The sequence below is a fragment of the Oculina patagonica genome, chromosome 1, assembly GCF_052425735.1.
Source record: "Oculina patagonica isolate OP01 chromosome 1, crgOcupat, whole genome shotgun sequence".
Taxonomy (NCBI): Eukaryota; Metazoa; Cnidaria; class Anthozoa; order Scleractinia; family Oculinidae; genus Oculina; species Oculina patagonica.
In genome coordinates, this window is record NC_135758.1 from 7664524 (window position 1) to 7684746 (window position 20223).

A 20223-nucleotide genomic window follows, 5' to 3' on the forward strand; every position below is an offset into this window, starting at 1 on the left:
AGAAGGTTTGGAAAGTTTCAGAATCCTTCACTGAGCGTCCGTTCTTTGTGCTGCATGGCGCTCACATTTTGCCAAACCAGTATTGGGTGGTGGAATCACTTGTTGCCGAGCAGCGAAAGGCTGGGTTTGAATTTATATAATCACCAAAATTGGTTTCACCACTTATTCCGCCGTTGGGTTCGCCATCGAAGTCACACGAAATCATCGATGGGTTGTAGCTCATCAACAAAGGTGCAGACACTGGAACAGTTATCGTTATAGCAGTGCAATCAATACACTGATTTCCTCGGACATTAATGAACTCGATACGCTTGCATTTCGGATTGAAGTGCTTTTTCATGCCGTCATAATCGTTGAGCAGCGCGCGAAAGTAATCTCGGAAGTCGATGCCAATTGTAGGAAATTCACAAGTTGCTCTCCAGTGCGTGGAGTGAGCACGAATTAACTTCATGTCAGCCAGTGACAGGCGGTAACTCGACCAGTCATCAGGAGAATCTTCATTTACGGGAAAATCTTTAAACAGAGGTTTTTCGCTGAATATGTCATTCACTGAGCCTCTTTGGCCTTTCTCAAGGGAGTAGCTTTGCACTAGGGTCCAGGCGGCGCCCGGTTCTGAATCAAAATCACAATAAACACTCAGCGTGCCGTTTGTCTCATTCCGTATTTGGTAAATACCATTCTCGTGACGCCCGGACAGTAAGATGTCGTGGCATGACCGCAGTGTTTTCTGACAGCGGTGGCCGGTATAACCAGGCGGACATGCGCACTTGAATCGTCTGGCTCTGACGACGCAGACTTCGCTACAAGTGCCACCATGTTCACATGGAGATGATTGACAGCATCCGTTGTGACACGAGTCACTTGAGCAACTCTTCCAGGGAGGCTAAAAGAAAAATATAATAACACTTACTTTTGACTGTAAAGTCTAGGCGCTTTCCATTCAACTTATAATGCCGGTTTGAAGTTCTGCGTATTCCGTGCGGCGAATGGAACAGTAGTTTCGTTTTGCGCGAAAATACAAATAGCCAAAGCAAAACAAATGCTGGACTTTGTTCCAAAATGTGTCCCAATGTCCAAAAGGAAGGGGGAATCGTGGGAAAACTTAAATTTGTGACATTGTTTGATGACATTGTTTTTGTGACATTGTTTACACTAACTTTGTCATTTGCACAACAACTGAAAAAATACTTTGTTTTATATTGCTTTATTTTATGAATTTGTTGTGAAGTTGTCATGGCGATTTCAGTTCTCGATTGAATGAAAAAGAAAAAATCGCTAATTTTTGTTATTTTATGGTGGATATGTTTCATTTGGTATTCTCTCTCTTCTTGAATTCTTTTACTAATTTTCCTTTTTTTGCTAATTAATCGGGCGTGGCCGATTTAAGGTTTACCCTTTGGTCGTCCTAGAGCGTAGTCTCCTGGCGCGGCCAAAAAGACGGGGATAGCTCGGGGTTGCTACAAAACCGCTACGGGTGACGCATACCGCAATGGTTTTCATTTTAGTTTTGACAGGAAATCGTTGCAGGCACACTTGGTCGACTTTTGGGTTAATGTGTAATCAGGTTGTGTTTTTTTGCTTCGGCGGAAGGACAGAGAAAAAAGCTTACGGGGCAAAGTACAGTATGGGGCCCAGTTCTCGGCCACTTTTGACGTAAACTTGTATTTCTTACCTCAGAAGAATCGCAGGAACTTAAAATTTCTCCCAGAGCTAGCTACATTATTCAGCTTTTTGGTGTAAAGCTATCGACCGGTCAAAAATTAATTTGCCCGAGCAATAATAAAAATAAAAGCTCCATTTGTGGGCCCAGTTCTCGGCCACCTTGGCCCAGTTCTCGGCCACTTTTGACGTAAACTTGTATTTCTTACCTCAGAAGAACCGCAGGAACTTGAAATTTCTCCCAGAGCTAGCTACATTATTCAGCTTTTTGGTGTAAAGCTATCGACCGGTCAAAAATTAATTTGCCCGAGCAATAATAAAAATAAAAGCTCCATTTGTGGGCCCAGTTCTCGGCCACCTTGGCCCAGTTCTCGGCCACTTTTGACGTAAACTTGTATTTCTTACCTCAGAAGAACTGCAGGAACTTGAAATTTCTCCCAGAGCTAGCTACATTATTCAGCTTTTTGGTGTAAAGCTATCGACCGGTCAAAAATTAATTTGCCCGAGCAATAATAAAAATAAAAGCTCCATTTGTGGGCCCAGTTCTCGGCAACCTTGGCCCAGTTCTCGGCCACTAAAAAGCTTGTCCGTAATTATCTGTAAAAAATGCTCAATTAATTTTCACAGTCATAAAATCACTCTGTAAACCTATTTATACTATATCGATCCCAAATTATTTTTATGATGCTTTGTTTTACTTTAGAAAAGAAGGATTTTAACGCGCCTAGTTGCCTATGTGCAGGTTCTGGCAAAACCGCATTGTGTGACCCGTGCATTTAGATGGTTTATTTTGCAGTGAAAAGGTCTTGAAAGATTTAGGTGTTGTAGAAATAATAGACAAGACAAGAGTCAGCTCAAAACTTAGAGATAAGATTGAACTTTATTTTTAAAACATTTATTTCTTTCATTCTGGCAGCAGCAGATGAAATTATATTAAAAACCAAGCGCTAAGCTGTGATAGCGAGCAGGGTGGCCGAGAACTGGCAAATACGCAAACGTCGCAAGAAAAAATTTCGAAGTAAATTAAGACCAAAAAATACAACGGTTCAACGAAAAGTTAACTAAAGCAGAAAGCTGAATTATTCTACGTTTCACATGCCAAAAATTAGCTCGTATGGTGGGGGCTTTTGGATAAAATACGAATTTAACTACATCCATGAATTTGGAGCCGTAAACAAACAACTTTTTTGGGAATGCAAATTCACCTACCTCCGCGTAAACTCGACGTGTGAGCTTTCTATATCGAATTGAACGATCAAACTCAAGATACTTAAAGCACATGAATCAGTCTATCGTTTGAAGGAAATACCTTTTTCTTTTGATTCAACTGGAGTGTGAAAAAACGCGTTAAACACAAAGTGGCCGAGAACTGGGCCCCATACTGTACTGATATTCACCATTGTGAAATTGCACTTACTTTGACAAGTTAAAGTTATTTTTGTAAATGAAAAAGGTAACGTCATTGATGTCACGCAGTGTTTTTTTTTTTAGCAAACTAGATGGTTTGCTGGTTTCTGACTATGAATGGGGGTGTGATCTTGCGGTATATTTTTTGAGCCTGACTCCGCCGTAAAACTTTTTTTTTTATTTAGCAAGAACTGTGTCGATTTTCATTTCTGAACAATTGGTCGTCAAGTCGTTTGTCACAAAGAGTAGAATGTTTGTACAGCATGTTTTGGAATTATTTTAGATTTGGTTAGTAAGACGCTTCTGAAGACCTGAGCAAAACATTGGGAATGTACAGTATTAATAGGAACTTGAATGGAATTTTTCACAAGTTGGATAAAGGTATCAACTGAAAAAAATGGAATTCAAAATGAGAACTTGGATTTTGTTGTAATTAAATTTTATCGCGGATTGGATGCATAATATCACGGCTTTGAAAGTCTTCAAATAATTAGAAAGGTTCCTTTCTTCCTTTTGATCTTATTGTTATTTTCATGTATTGATTATTCGAAAGTGGTTTTCGTTGATACGAAAAAAAAAAACGGGTTTTCACTGAATTGCTTGAAGTATTTTTAGACGTGATAATATTGGCTTAATCAAATTACATTGTGCACGAAATATTTGTTATTCTTTTGTCTTGAAACTTTGAGGAAATTGAAATTTTTGTTTGACAGTAGTGTATGAAAGGCATTTTATAGAACTGAATAAAAAATTAGAAACTTTGATAAAGGTTATTTCAAAGATTTATTTTGCCTGATTTTGAAGGGTTTCAGGAGTTTTAAAGAGTGCTGGTAAACGGCTGTATGTTGTTTGTGATTACGGATCTTATTTAGTTTCGAACGCTCTAATTTTTGAAAGGTTAAAACAGGTTAAAACCGGGCGGTTTCATGAGTTTTTTGGGTAGAAAGGTACGGTGGTGGTCAAAAAAAAAATGTTTAGAAAGGAATGACTGCAGTAGCACGTAAGTCGGAGGTTTGCGTGAGTCACGGGGTATAGTATGCGTGAGCTGGATTTCCGGCGTCACAACGGCATGTTTTGTTTACTGAAAGATACACTCGACGTTTAGTTAGCTTAGTCGGCTTGGGAAACTATTTTAAAAATGAATGTTGTAATAGTTAATTAATAGTAATCTAGAATTAACCCACTCTCGATTGGAGTCTGTTCTGGATTCGCGCTACCTTTTCGCCGCGAAGGAATTTTGTAAAATTTCGCTAGTGGAAAGAGGTACTGTAAGGACAGTATCAATAACTCAAAAGGAGGAACTTCTTTGTAGCTCTGAATTAAGACGTATGATAAAATTTTAGAATAAGAAACTTTCGATATATGGTTTTCATATTGTTTTTGTCAATTTCCTTTTGTGGCAGATTTTTTGAGAATCAGCTTTTCTTTCGTGTGATGACAGACACAGGACAGAACGAGAGGTGGATGAGAAAGATGCCGAAGATGAATATATAGGCACCGAAAAACGACAAGAACCGTCAAGGACTTATCTTTAGAGGGCGGGGAGTTTTGGCATACTGTATTTCGAGGACTGGACTGGACTAGTAAAACGCGGACTAGTAAAACGCGGAATTGTAAAACGCGGACTAGTATAACGCGGACTAGTAAAACGCGGACTTGTAAAACGCGGACTAGTAAAACGCGGACTCAGGTAAAACGCGGACTTGTAAAAGGCGGACTAGTAAAACGCGGACTAGTAAAACGCGGACTTGTAAAACGCGGACTTGTAAAACGAGGGCTTGTTAAGCACGGACTTGTAGAGCGCGGACTTGTAAAACAAGCGCTTGTAAATCGAATAAAACTAAACGGTTTAGCGAGCGAAACAATTTGTGTTTGAAGCTCTTGTGTGTTTCTTCGACGGCATATTTCTAGCTTTTTTGAGCACTCTATGGTCTGTTTTAGCGTGGAGATGTTTTTGCAGTATAGCACATGTTCGTTCTGCAAACCCCTACTAAAACAACGGGATTGATGCTATGAGTTGTGTGCATATGTTTCTTTCTTTCCACTACTTGACGTCTGTTGAGTGCAGTCGTTTTTATTGCTCGCACGAGGTAGAACGGGGCCCGTCCAGAAATCAACAGTCAATCGTAAATAAAGGTGACGGGCCTACACGACTCCTACGTTCGTGACATTAGAATATTTGCCGTTAAATGTTTAAACTCGGTCTTTCGACCTTGTTTGCTTCTGACTTCTTTCTGAGGGTACTGTTTTAATTTGGGGGCAGTATGTGGTAAATAAAGGTGACGGGCCTACACGACTCCTACGTTCGTGACATTAGAACATTTGCCGTTATATGTTCAAATTCGGTCTTTCGACCTTATTTGCTTCTGACTTCTTTCTGAGGTTACTGTTTTTTTGAGACATTATGTATTGAAGAGAGCCGTAAGATGATTGTGGCCAAGGAATTCGAAGTGTCTAGAGGCGTTTTACAAGTCCGCGTTTTACTAGTCCGCGTTTTACTAGTCCAGTCCAGTCTACAAGTTAAAGACACATCAAGACCACCCCACTGTGAATTGCCATAGCACAGACAAAATTATAGTCAATATCTTATGTGTTTTTAAGAGAATTACATAAGAACCAAGGCATGTCTTGTCTTGCCTTACATTGACATGCAATAATTTGGAAATACTAAGCTCGTAACAGTTTAAGACAGAATCCATCAGGAATTTGAGTAACATTAATTTTAGTTACGCAAAAATTGAGCACCAGAATAATTTAAATCCTTGTGTTCTTTCATACCTTGTTAAAGGCTTGACATGTGATAACACCAACATAACACCAACAACAGTTCTTTATCAGTGGGGATTGAAGAAAAAAATGGAAACATCATCACACAGTTGACCCCCATGCAAAAACACTCCAGGATGTCACGGGGCTGTTTGGTGTCCGTCTGCCAATTTCTAACTTCAAATTCCAATGTTAAATTCACATTAAATTTTCAATATTTCTTAGTTGTCTAAATTTTACTAATTCTTTTAAAAAAACTATCACCTGCCAAACATCCCCAAAAATCACTCAAAAAATTACAAAATACCGCAATACATAGATACATGGGATGAGTGAAGTTTCCTTGGATTCCTTGAAACACCAACAAGATATTTCCGTTTAAGGTGGCTGATAATGGGTTTCAGTATTTCCCAGTCCTTATACTTTGGTTCAGGACTAAAAGCCTTCATCAATTGCTATTACAGTAATGGTATGAAACAAATGTTCAATCATTCATCAACAAGTTGTGATCATTTTCTTGACAATAGTAGTTCCCCGGTAAACAGTTGTAGTACTGTCCCATCAAAGTGCAATGCCTGGAAAATACCGAAAAGCACACGACCTTCAGGTGAAACCGCACCTTACAGTATTACCAATACACTGCACTTTGCTAAGTCTTAAAACTTTACATTGTCTATTCGTCTACTTCAATCGTTTATTTGTATTGTGTGAGATACATTTATAAATTGAAACCATCATGTCTTTAAGTAATAATGCAATCTCGACAACGTTCTAGATATTATATTATGCACACTAATACAGCTCATGCAAGCCCTGTGACTTACACAAACACAGTCGGACTGAGTGCTTAACTTAAGTAACTGCTTCGTGGTTTCTGCTGTACTGACCCCTGCCTTTCAAGGCAAAGCGCCCGATTTTAAGCTTCTCAAGCTTCTCAATGTTCTTGTTTAACACAGTAGCAGTTGCCTTACGAAATTTAGTTCTGTTAAATTTTAGTCCAAAAAATTAGCCATCGCCAAAAGTTACAAGTATCATTTAATTTTTTCCCCAATTAAAAATTTATGTTGCAGTAACCAAATTCATTCCAAGTGAAGCGAAAAACTTTATGAAAAGGTATAGAGACAATGTTTTCTTAAAAAACACCAACATTTTGGACATTGCTGTTCTGTTCAGAATATTGGTTTTCAAGATTTTTAAAATCTTTTTGTGCTGAATGACCTCCAAAAACATTTCGGAGCGAAACGTTTTCTCCGTTATCTCAGGGTCTGCAAGAAACATGCAATCATCTTTTTACCGTGCAAAAAAGAAAATTGTTTGAGTTGAAATATCTTCCAAAATATTTGCACGTTTACTTACTTTTGGAAAAAAAAAACGAATTCGTTATTTACCTTAGTAAGGTATTTCCGAGCCATCTCAACATACGTCCAGTCAGTCTTCTGTTTGATGGATTCGGGATTTGTGTACGAAGCAGCCTCGTTGAGTTGACAGTTTGGATCTGCTCCGCTATCGCTCTTAAAGTTGAACGATAGACACTGACAGTTGTTAATGCATCTTGTAAAGCAGCCATGATGGTTGGATGAGGTGTGTTCCGAGAGATGGTGGCCCTCTAGAACAGAATTCTCCGAAACGCCAGCTTCGTTTTTTGGAAAGCGAATTTCTTCACAGCTTTCGTCCTCTGTGCATTGTGCTGCGACACTTGCAACATAAAAGAGAATTATCACCAACATTTTTCTCTTTCTCTTTAAAGCGTCCATCTGCGCTTCGATACCGTTAAAAGGCGTAGATATCTGTCTGGCTTACTCTTATATTTGTCGCCACCCTGCAAATAGAGTCGTTGCTATGGTGACAAGCAATTAGGGGGTTTCCTACTTCACGTGTATTGAACGAGTGGTCCAAAGGAAACAATGAGTTTGAGGATCCTATTGTTTCAGTCTCTCCTAGACAGTCATTACTTTGATGTTTTATTATACCTTGTATCTCAAATAAAATTATAGTCTTCAGTATTCAAAATCGTTTCAACCTCATCGAGGACGTCGCCAAACCAGGTTTTATTTATAGCTGACTACAAATCTACAATGGCCCTGAACGTGCGTTATGAGTCTTTGTACATTTCTTAGCCGTCCTCTACAAGCAACTTAATTTTTTAAGTTATAGTGTTCTATTTGAAATATCTACTTCCTTTGCATATTCAACTGGAAAATAGTCTTGACATTATTACTGAAAAAAATCCCGTAGATTCTTATGCTGAGTTTAAGGTTAGAGTGAAACACTTTGGGGGTGGAAGCGGTGTAGTTAATATATATTGAATGCTGAGGGTTTCAAATTGTAAAGAGATAATGTGTTTAACACAGGGATAATAAATACTTGTTACAGAAACATGAAAAATTAATAATGAGTCGAATAATGACTTTTCTTTGATGATAGCAGTGTATTCAGTATTCAACTTCAACCACCAAAAATTATGCGGCATTACTAAAACATGTCTACTTTAAACGTAAGGAAGAATTCTTAAAACAGCCTGAATCCGTATGGAAAATAACTTACAGGAAACTTACAGCACACTAAATGTACCAGCTGGCAATTTCTGCAGGTTGCAATGTTTTGAAAATAATTTACAAAATCAATTATTTCTGAACCAAGGAAAATTTGACCTACCTTTGTAAAGGATTTCTTATTTAGGTATCGTAATTGTATACAGATACTAAAGCTTTGTAAAACAGGATAAACAGGTCAATGACAAACCTTCACCTGGCAGGAAAAAGTTCAAAATTTGTTCACAATGCAAACTGTTTGCTTTAAAAACCATTCATCTGGTAAAACAATTTATTGAAATTATTTTGCATTGTTTGAAGGCATTAAATTTTAATAAAAAATAATTAAATTTCTTTAAGTGGGGCATGTTTCATGCTGATCACAACTGTTAAATGCTACAAGATCCACTACTTAATTTAGTTCTTATAAAGGAGTACTAAAAATTTAATTTGACATAGGTTTTTACCCAGACTCGGTCATTTTCTAAAGCAATCACCGCTTCTACCAATTTTTTAAGAAATAAACAAAATGCTATTCGTTTTTAACTGGATGAAAATATTTTTATTGTGTTTAATGTTTATATGAAGTAGGAGGCGTGTTAGGAGTTAAAAAAAAGCCTTTCTTTTTTACAGGCACTTCGCTCGGGAGCACGTGCAAGCATGCTATTGTCACGTGTCCAGGAGGCAAGACAACGTATCCTGTAACATGCTCGTTGGGATGTCCAAAGGATTACTCCATAAAAGGAGCGTCCACGATCACGTGTCAGACATCAGGACAATGGTCGTCATATGCTACGTCATATTGCCGACGTAACAATGATCCACCCACGCAGGTTAGTGCTTGTGATGAAAATCTTTCTTCTCCTTACAATATAATTGCGTTCTATGCTGATTAGTGAGGAGAATAACGAAAATCATCAACTGAGGAGATATGGTGTAGTATTAACACCAAATTCTCATGATTGCAATTTAAAGAAATGTATGGAACACAAGTGTAGCTTCGAGGATCAACACCTCTGATGTCTCACACAGTTTGTAGGCTAGCAATCAACAAACATTGAATATTGACAATTTAAACTTATTATATTATGGAACTCTATCGTTCACAGCATATGTAAACAAAACATGAATCAATGTACCTCTACCATGCTAAACTTGAAAGTCGCGCCTTTTGTTTAATGTGGGTCGTGGTACAATCTGGATTCGATATGACGCGGTCAATTACCTGTGGCGTTAAGTTTAGATAACCCCTTTTAGCAGCCAGATGTTCAAACGGAGATCAGTAATTTAAAGGCGTTAAGAGTCGAAAAATCGAAAAACTGTCGGGTTAAAGTTTATAACACCAATGAAATATGCACTAAAACGCGCTCTGAAAATGGAATGTAAGACATATAAAGAGGATGCTAGAAAGCGGTCGCTTTCACGTTTTTTGTGTAATAATAATGTTACGTACATGGCGCAGACTCAAATTTCCAAAGAAGTAGAGTCATGTTTATCATTTATAAGAATATCTAAGAAGGCTTGTCCTTTTTGCAGATTACTCTCTCAGGTTCAGCAAGCATTCCAGAAAACAAACCACGTGGCACCAAAGTTGGAACATTTTCTTCTGTGGATCCGAACAGTAAAGACCAGCACAGCTATAGCATTGTCAGTGGAGGAAGTGGCAAGTTTGAGCTGCGTGGCGCTGATCTGTTCACCCTGACCGCCTTTGATTTTGAATCCTCACCAAACAAGTAAGTATTTTATTAATGATGTCAAAGAAAGTCTGGGCCATTTTTGCATGTGATATAGTTACTTCACTGCTGCGAAAACTCTCAGTTGCATTTATGGACATTTTTAGTAGGTTGTCGAGGTGACAAAGCTGGTGCATTTTGTTTTGGCGGGAACCGCACGCGTGCCATCAATTTCGGCGGGAAGTGCAAACACGCCGACCATTTGACCGCTGTGTAGTTGATGGGGAATGAAAGTAGTCTGTAGTTATATAGTTAGATCCGGCAGACAAACTTAGAACTACTTTTTATTATTGCAAATAAATGTTTGTTTGGTTTTATTTTGCAGATTTTCACTCGTCATAAGAAGCACAGACAACGGCAGTCCACCAATGAAACTTGAGAAAACATTCACAATAGCTGTGACAGACGTGAATGAGAAACCTACATCGATACAGGTAACAACATGAAAGGGGCAGCATCATGAGAAGTCCTTTTTTTTCTATGCTAGAATTGTTCAATAACCTTTGAACGAAAAAAGATAGGGTATAATTTATTCTCCAAGATGTGACCAAATTGTGATCAATGGTTTTAAGTGATTTTCTTCAACTAACACTGTCAAACGTGAAAACGTCGACCCGACGTTTTCCAGTTTCAGGCCACTTGTTTCCTACCGGTCCGTATCCACACCAAGTACAGTACATTTTGGCAAGGCGAGGCAACTATCACCTTCATTGGATTTTCAGAAGCACTAAATCTTTTTTTTTTTTTTTTTTTTTATAATTTAATAAGCACTAAATCTTGGTAATCTTAAAGGGACAGTCTCATGCCCTTTAACAGACAGACTCGTACAAAAGGACATATTAAAGGACGACAATTTCAGTACGATGGCGTTAAATAGAGAACTCTGTCTCCAGTGAGCTTTTCCCTCTTTGTGGCTGTGATTTACTGTTTTATGAAAAAGTCTGTTTCGGAGTCTGTTTCCCTGACTTATGCATCTTTTTAAGGTTACAACACATGTTCTATCAACACATGTGACGTTAGAGAGCGGGTGCGATTGGCAGGCTAGAGTATGACTTAATCACAGCTATTCTTGGTATTAATGTTAATTTCTCCGTAGCTAAATCACTAAATCAGAAGTAAAAAGTATCGGAATAAAAAGCAGTATTATTGGAGCATAACAAAATCTATTAATACTCATCAGCAATTGTTTCTTTTGTTTTGTTAGTTGTCAAGCAACACCGTCAACGAGAACAGTGACGTAGACACAGTAGTGGGCATGCTCAGTACCGCTGACCCAGATAAAGGACAGACGTACAGTTACAGTATGTTGGACGGCGCAGGAGGAAGGTTCAAAATTCAAGGCAACTTACTGAAGGTGAGCTAAGTAAACGGGTTCAGTAAATATCCGGGTTTGGGGATGCGCAGTTCTCTCATTGTTCATCCGTTGGCCTCACGTACTTCAGATCCAAAAGTCGTGTTCAAGCGCTGGCCGGGGTCATCTAGTACCTCTTTTTACATAAGAGGAGTATGAATAGGTATTAGCATACTATAAGGGCGACCTGTCAAAATACTGGGGAAAGGGGAACCTGCGATGGATTAGCATCCCGTTTAGGGATCTACAGAAATTAAGGTAAAGCGAGGGCATCGGTGAACATTTGTGATCGACCGATTCTTAGAATCATTACCGAATTACCCTTAATAGCCTGTTTCTTCTGATTTTATAGGTCGCTACGTCCAACAAGAATTGCTTATTGAACGGTGGTTCCCAGTGCTTACTCAACTACGAAAGTGTATCCTCTTACACCATAAAAGTCCGCAGTGTGGACAGCGGTTCTCCATCCCAATCGATCAATGCATCATTTAACATCATTTTAAATGACGTCAATGATCAACCACGTAGTCTGAAACTGTCCAATTACAAGGTGACTGAGAACGCGCCATTGAATACCGTGGTCGGCAATCTTTCCGCCACAGATGAGGACAATGGTCAAAAACTCAACTTTTCATTGGTTGATGACGACAGTGGCAGATTTGCATTGGACAGTAAGGGGAGTCTTTATAAGGCAAAGTCCACAGACTATGAAACCAGCAAAGTGCATTATGTCGTTGCCAAGGTGACCGATGATGGACAGCCAGCGCTATCGGTAAGTGAGTGATCAAAATGATTATTGCGTGAAATACCCCGGATTTTTGTGAAAAAGGTTGGTATAGTTACTGGTGTGTTAATTTGACGCTTAGCTTTCTGACTATGCTATTTATTTTTAGCAAATAATAAAATGGATATTTTTTCACTAAAATTCAAATTTAAGCTCATGTGACAAAACGAAGAGTTTTTTGGTAGGCATTGAGATTTTGAACTATTTTTTGAGCCGCAAAGTCACTAAAACTTGGAGTAGAACGAGTGTAAGAAATTGCTCATTGTATACGACCACTTCTAGCCTGGACGATGAAATTTGTGAAAAGATAAAAAAACCTTGTTCGTTTCTTTTCCTTAGATGACCAAGAACTTTTCTATTGTCGTGATGGATGTCAACGAAGCCCCAGTCTCTATCGTCCTTTATCCGAAGAGTGTGCAGGAAAATTCTAAGCCTGGTACTAGGGTGGGTGCTCTAACAGCCACAGACACTGATGCTGTGCAGAATCTAACTTTTAGCCTAGACGACGATGCAGCTGGCAAATTTTCTCTTCAGTCGAACATTTCTTGTGAGAATGTTGCCTCGACCGGGACCCGATGTACTACAGATTTAGTGGTCAGCGGTGATATAAACTACGAAGATGCGTCGAGTTTGGATATCATCGTCCGCGTGATCGACGACAAAGGGCTTTTCCACACGGAGATGTTTAATGTGACGGTGATTGACGTGAACGATCCTCCCACAAATGTTACTTTGGATGGTAGTGCTTCAGCTTCGATTCCTGAAAACAGCAAAAACGTTCAGATTGATACTCTGCTAACTGAGGACGAAGACCAAGGGCAGAGTTATAATTACACCTTGATTAGCAATCCTGGAGGAAATTTCGAGATTAGAGGAGATAAGCTGTTTGCCTCCAAAAACGCTAATCTTGACTTCGAGACGACTGCGAGCTACCAAATTACTGTGAAGTCTACTGATAACGGAAATCCACCGAAGTCCGTGCAGATATCTCTAGCTATTAACCTCCAAAATGTCAACGAGAAACCAACTAAGATAACGTTATCCAATCGCAGCATCCAAGAAAATAAACCATCCGGAACAGTGATTGGTCAATTGACCGTCAGTGACCCTGACAGACGACAAAGTCACGTGTGCAGTCTAACGGATTCAGCCAATGGAAAGGCAGGAATAAGTAACAACCAGCTGACCGTTGGTAGTGCGGGCGTCAATTACGAAGAAGCAAGCTCTTTCAGCGTGAAAGTCCTCTGTCGCGATACAGGCGGTCTCGCAGTGGAAGAGACATTCGTGATTCTTGTTCAAGACATCAACGAAAAACCTACTAGTATTATACTTTCAAACAACAAAGTTCAAGAAAATATGAAAAGTGGAACAATCGTCGCACAACTCAACGCCACCGACCCAGATAATCTCAACACCCAGGTTCAAACGTTTTCTTTCTCAATTTCGTCCTCTGATCCAAACCAACCTTTCCAAATACAAAATAATGCTCTTGTCACCACGCGTGCACTCGATTACGAGAACAGCGCTCAGTGGACCGTGAGCATAACAGCAAAGGACGACGGGAAACCTCAACTGTCTCGAACACAATCGTTCACCATTCAAGTAATTGATGTAAACGATGCTCCGAATGGAATGACGGTAAGCAAGAAGTTTTTGCTTTTATAGAGAAATCTTCCACTGCACTGTACAAAACCAGAAAAAAAGGGGGGAACCCAAGAAGGGGTGGGGCAGCAAGGAAGCGCGGTCACGCACACGCGTCCCATTTGGGCAGACCAAATCAGAGTAAATAGAGAACTGTGAAAGTTTGGCGCCCGTTTAAAGAACACAGCGAGGTTGGCGAAGCTTAAAAAATTTAACCTAACGGTTCTAGTTTGTCTGTTTGTAATACCTCTGGCGTTTTCCTACCCAGTGAACTTAATATTTTAAGGTTTCCTTCGATTTAAAGGCGATTTTAGGCATCATAAAATGACAGTAATAAATCGTGGCATTGTACCTTTATAAACTGGATGACTAGCGGGCACAAATACCTCCCCCTCCCCACCTTCCAAACCCCGCCCTTGTAATTGTTGTGATAATAACTTAGCCAAAAATTTCAAAAAGAAGAATAAACTTCTAGTCTGATATTCGAAACATGTTTGAGCTTGGGTAGTAAAGCTAAATGTTATTATAGGATTACTGGCAGATTTTCGGTTGCTCTCTGGTCGAGAGCTGTAGTCGTTGAAAGTATAGGCCGAAGAAAGGGGATAGGCGTTAACCTGTAACAGACCTAAATGCAATTTTCAAGTAAAATTTTATCTCTGTTGTGAGAAATTGCCGCTGACATTTCCAATAAATGGCCACTGGAGATTTTTTTTTCATGTATTTTAAGCTGTTTCTACAGTGACAACCACCGATATCACACGTGCTCTATCAGTATTATGACGTATTGAATAATTACCTTGACTACTCAACAAATTCTTTTCTCTTTGCCTTTTAGCTCTCAAGCTCAGTTGTCGATGAAAACAGCGACAAGGACACAGTGGTTGGTACTTTAACAGCGCTGGATCAAGACACTTCACAAAAGCACACGTTCCAACTGCTAAACAGCTCTTCGGGGAGATTTAAAGTTGATGGAAACAAAATTAAGGTAGGCAACTGGCGATTAGATGAGGGGAGGGGACCACTGTACACAGGTACTGACGAGGAAACAAGCACCACTCTCTATCAGTTTAAATTTGAGCCCGCGGTTCTCATTCAAAGAACGAGGTCGCTGAGCAAAGTGACGTACAGTTATGACGTCATCCAACTACGTTTATGAGAAATATATGCATGTTGACGAGTAAAACATTTAATGTCAGGTGCTTAATCTTGTTGTAGATCGACCTACAATATGTCATAAAGATCCGAGATGTAAAAGTTACAAGTGAAATTGAAGATTAATGAAATGTTTCAAGAATCACGCGTGTTGTTATCCGATCGGTCGATGTATGTTTACATTTACTGAACAGAAAGTAGAATCATCTAAAGCGTCAGTGAGCTTTCATGTATTTTATATTTAGATTGCTATTCGAATATTTACGAAAACAACCTTGTTCGTACCTTTTTCCTATATTGTTGGGTTACACCACCTAACCGGCTCTTGATCGAAGCCATATAATCCTTGAAATACAAATGACATGCTTTTCGACCAAACTCACAACTCCTTGCAGCCGCTTATTAACACAAACGTTGCCCACAGTTTTCTTATTTGCTCTGACACTAGGTGACACGTTCGATACTCTCAGTTGCTTCAATCCTAAACTATGGTTTATTAATTATCAATATTAACTTAATATTTTGTTTTCAAGGTGGCTGTTTCCAATCAAACAGTGTCTAAGTCAGGGCGGTTCCGCTTGCCTTTTGAACTACGAGGCACAAAAGCGTCACGTGATCCGAGTGAAAACTACAGACGATGGTACACCTCAGCTGTCGTTCGAGAAAGACTTTACCATCGACCTACGGGATGTCAATGACAAGCCACGTGACCTGCAGCTGTCCAGTAACAAGGTGAAGGAGAACGCTAACATCAGTACGCTGATTGGCAGGTGAGTGGCACGTGATATTTTTAAATGTACTACCGATTGCTTCGCACCTCTCATTGGACAAAAATATTTTTTTGTAAGTTGTGTGTGTTGCCTTTTTAGGAAATTTTTTTTCCATCACCCAAGGCAACGGACTTTGGGGAATATGTTTCAGAATTCCTGGTCTAATGAATTCTTGTTCTTCTTTTCTCTGATTGGCAGGTTTTCGTCACGCGATGAGGACACTAGCCAACTGCTGACGTATTCACTGACGAATGACGACAGCGGTCGCTTTAGAGTTGACTCCCAGGGGAATTTATACAAGGCCAAGGACACCGATTACGAAACCCAAACTAAGCACATCATTACAGCGGTGGTACAGGACAACGGGAATCCCTCCATGAAGGTGATTTAGTACTACACAACTTACGCACTACCGTCAAATCTCGATTGTTCCTTGGACTTAAATCTCTATTTGAGGAGTTTTGAAGCTGTTTATAACCAGGGCAAGGGGCACTTTTCTGGGGAGTCTATCACCAGATCGGAAAGGTTTTTATTCGTTAGGGTTGGAGGGAGGGGGGACCATAACTGGAAAACGTTCTATCTCTGATTTTGGTTATGAAAAATACTTGATCATAATTTGTTCGACATTTAGCAAGAATAAGCCGTTGTTGCTATAAATTTAAATGTTTATGAGCTGAGTCCTGTTGTTTAATTTTTCAACGCTAATCTTATCATTAAGCAAACTATCTTCAAAGTGGTCTTTTACTTCTTATTTTTAAATGACCATCAAAAGCCACTTTAAAAAGTTGCAGCGACATTAGATTAGATTGTAAAGTTTAAGGTTTACTAACATTGGTCAAAGCTTGAAATTGTGGACAAAAACATTTACAACTATCACCACGTCCTTTATTTATTATTCGAATCTGTTTTCTCAGTAACAACGACGTTATATTGCTTTATATACCATAGATGCAAAAATCATTTACAATCGAAGTGTTGGATGTGAACGAGGCTCCAATCAACATCAACATTACTTCTCAAGGAGGGCAACTAACTTTCCCAGATGGAAGTGCGCAAATCCGCGAAAACTCTGCCATCGGAACAGTCATCGGGAAACTACAAGCTTTGGACCACGATGCTGTCCAGACACTGACCTTTAAACTAGATGATGACGCTGGCGGGAAATTTACACTGGGATCATCTGCAAGCTGCCAGACCATCAGCAACATCCCTGGAGTGAACACCAAGTGTACAATCGATCTTAAAGTAAATGGCGCTCTGGATTACGAAACGTCTAGAGAGTATTACGTGACAGTACGCGTGACGGACAAGAAAGGACTGTTCACGACTGATCAGTTGAAGATTGGCATCGTTGATGAAAACGACGCGCCTGAAAATGTAACGCTTGGTGGAAGCTACACGGCGAGTGTGAATGAAAACGCGAACGGAGCGTTAGTTGGGCAACTGGTGACTAGTGACCAGGATGTTGCGCAGTCGCACACGTATAAACTCCTGGACGATGCCGCTGGCCGGTTTGTGATTCAAAATGACAAGCTTTACGTCTCGTCTTCAGCGAATTTGGATTATGAAGTTCAAAAGAGTTTCACGGTTAAAGTACTAAGCAACGATAGTGGAACGCCTTCTCTTGGCTTGGTGCAAGATTTCCAGATCACTGTTCTTGATGTGAACGAAGCCCCGGTTAATATTACCCTTGCGCCCGCGAACGTCACCGAGAACAGCCAACCTGGAACGAAGATTGGTCAGCTGAGTGTCAGTGACCCGGATAACTATGGGTCACGTGGTACATGGCAAACGCACAGTTGTCAAGTTACTGGAAACCAGATTGGAAAATTTACGATTCAATCCAACGTTCTTACAGTAGGGAGCGTGAGCTTGGACTACGAGCTGGCTTCAGTGATCAGTGTACAGGTCAAGTGCACGGATAGTGGTTCGCCGCCATTGTCCCTGGTGACGACTTTATCAGTCACGGTGAATGACATCAATGAGGCACCTACGGGGATTTCCTTATCAAGTGACGTCATCGCAGAGAACCAATCGCCATCTCTGATAGGTTTGGAACTTAATGTCAATAAATTCATTTACTATGATGTTAATCTACGGCATGTCTACTGAACATGTCATGAAATAAGTAGCGCCACTTTTCTTTTCTTTCAGTTTCTTAAAAGATCTCGCAATTACCTAGAGCCATTAAGGGTTGTTGATTGAAGTCAGAGCATTCGTCTGTGTCCTGAATTTGTAACGACAACTTTCATTTGAAATAGAAACTTGAAAATGTTGTCATGATTCACGTTCTTAAAGATGTGCGGCCATTTAAAGAGAACTCTCACAAGGATTTTCCTGAATTTTTGGTCAAATTGGTGCTTATTCTACGACTAAATAGCTTCGCTCATACACGAAATGCGTGTAGAAAACCAAGATGTGGATTTAGGTGAATTGCTGAAGGGAGAGTAAAATGTTATTTGTTGTTAGCGATTTTTCTAAGACACAAGGGCAGAATTTTTCAAATTGAGATGAATTTTTCAATTGAGAACAAAACCCCGTCCATGCAGAACTCGCCATAAAACGCCATCGATAGCTTCAGTATAGTAATTTTCCACAAAACTTGACCACTATTTCTATGTTTCCACTGATGCCATTGATTCCTTTTTCTTTTTGAATTCCTGCTCATAATAGTGCTTTTTTGACGTTGTTTTGCCTACACGTTCTACAAACGAAGACAAAAACGTGGTGTAAACATTAAAATAGTGTAGCTACTTCTTTTACAGCAAAAAAAAATCGCATTCAAAATTTGTCTCTGTTTTTATAATTTTCAGGATTGTTTTCTACCGCTGACCCGGATAATGCCAATCAACCAACAAACAGGCAGTCATTTACTTACCAACTCATGGGTAACACCGCTGGACTTCCTTTTGTAATCGACGGCAACGCATTGAATTCAACATCAAGTCTGGACTATGAGGCCCACTCCTCTTGGAACATCACGGTACGGTCTCTGGACAGCGGTGACCCTCAACTTAGTGTTGTGAAGGATTTCCAGATCTCTGTCATTGGTAAGCGACTCGTGCAAAAAGGAAATGTTTTCTTCACTGATTAAGTACATTGGTCAAACGAAAAAAACACTCAAGGCTACTTTTCGTTTTTGTTCACTTGTTTGAAGCGCGCGCCTTTAATTTTCGAAGATCTCTTTTGCGCATAATCCGTGTACCAAGCCTAAGTTTAAGCATTCGCCTCCCACCAATGTGGCCCAGGTTCGGATCCCGGACTCCGCGTCATATGTGGGTTGAGTTTGTCGTTGGTTCTCATCCTTGCTCCGAGGGTTTTTCTCCGGGTTCTCCTGTTTTCCCCCATCCACAAAAACCAACACTTTTAAATGCCAATTCGATACGGAATCCGAGGGCCATAGGTTTTACAATCGCAAGAATATTATGTGCAGGCTCGTTAACACGATTTGTATATTTATTAAACGATTTGTATATTTGCCGCGTCAGTTTAAGTAACGGAATGCACACGCGCAGTGCTTTTTACCGTTGAGCCCAGGGATGTCAGCGAATGAGGCTAACACAGAATTTTATTGTATTCATAGATGGAAAATCCAATCAAAATCGCGGAAAGGTGATGAAATGTTTTATGTTTACTTTTTGTAGATGTCAACGAAAAACCATATAACATCACTTTGTCGAATGCAGTCGTGGATGAAAATGCTGCAAAAGACACAGTTGTCGGAAAGCTGTCCTCACAAGACCCAGACCTCGGACAAACTCATACGTACACTCTTACCGTCGGAGCAGGAGGAAGATTTAAACTGGATGGAAGCCAACTTAAAGTTGCTTTGTCGAATGCCGACTGCCTTAAAAATGGCGGAGACTTCTGCAAGTTGAACTACGAGAAACAGCGGTCTTATACAGTGACAGTTCGCGCCACAGACAATGGAAACCCACCTCAAAGCAGCGAAGCAAGTATTTCAATTTCCTTGAATGACGTCAATGACCGACCACGTGACTTCAAACTGTCGAGCCGCACGGTGAAAGAAAATGCTACAATTGGTACGAAGATCGGTCGGTTTTCCGCGACGGACGAAGATAAGTACCAAACGCTAACGTTTTCGCTTACTGACAGTGATAGCGGACGGTTTGGGATCGATTCTTCTGGTTACTTGTTCAAAGCTAAGGACACAGATTACGAGACGAGCAAGGCTCACAAGATTGTTGCGCAGGTTACAGATAATGGGACGGTACCGTTAAAAGTAAGTTTGTCTCTTAGAAAAATCCATCTTAGAATATAAAACGAAGTAAGAACTTTAACAAATGTGCAGGTTTAAAAAATAGGGGCATCCTCGAGCCAAGTGGTGCATACTGTCGGAGCTTATTCCGGTTCCGATAGCATTAAGTAGCTAGGAATATTTCTACTCCCCCCTCGATGGGATGCTAGC

At 39.9% G+C, this 20223-nt stretch overlaps 1 protein-coding gene across 1 annotated transcript in view; it reads left to right on the forward strand.

The window, feature by feature from the left end:
• LOC144654112 (protocadherin Fat 4-like) overlaps window positions 1-20223 on the forward strand; it is a 64462-nt gene that overhangs the window by 26758 nt on the left and 17481 nt on the right. Inside the window, 13 exon segments of the mRNA XM_078514217.1 lie at window positions 8997-9196; window positions 9900-10096; window positions 10422-10530; window positions 11301-11450; window positions 11800-12219; window positions 12571-13869; window positions 14708-14857; window positions 15558-15572; window positions 15574-15794; window positions 15993-16176; window positions 16743-17844; window positions 18608-18844; window positions 19439-20037. Coding sequence (XP_078370343.1) covers window positions 8997-9196; window positions 9900-10096; window positions 10422-10530; window positions 11301-11450; window positions 11800-12219; window positions 12571-13869; window positions 14708-14857; window positions 15558-15572; window positions 15574-15794; window positions 15993-16176; window positions 16743-17844; window positions 18608-18844; window positions 19439-20037 — 4883 coding nt within the window.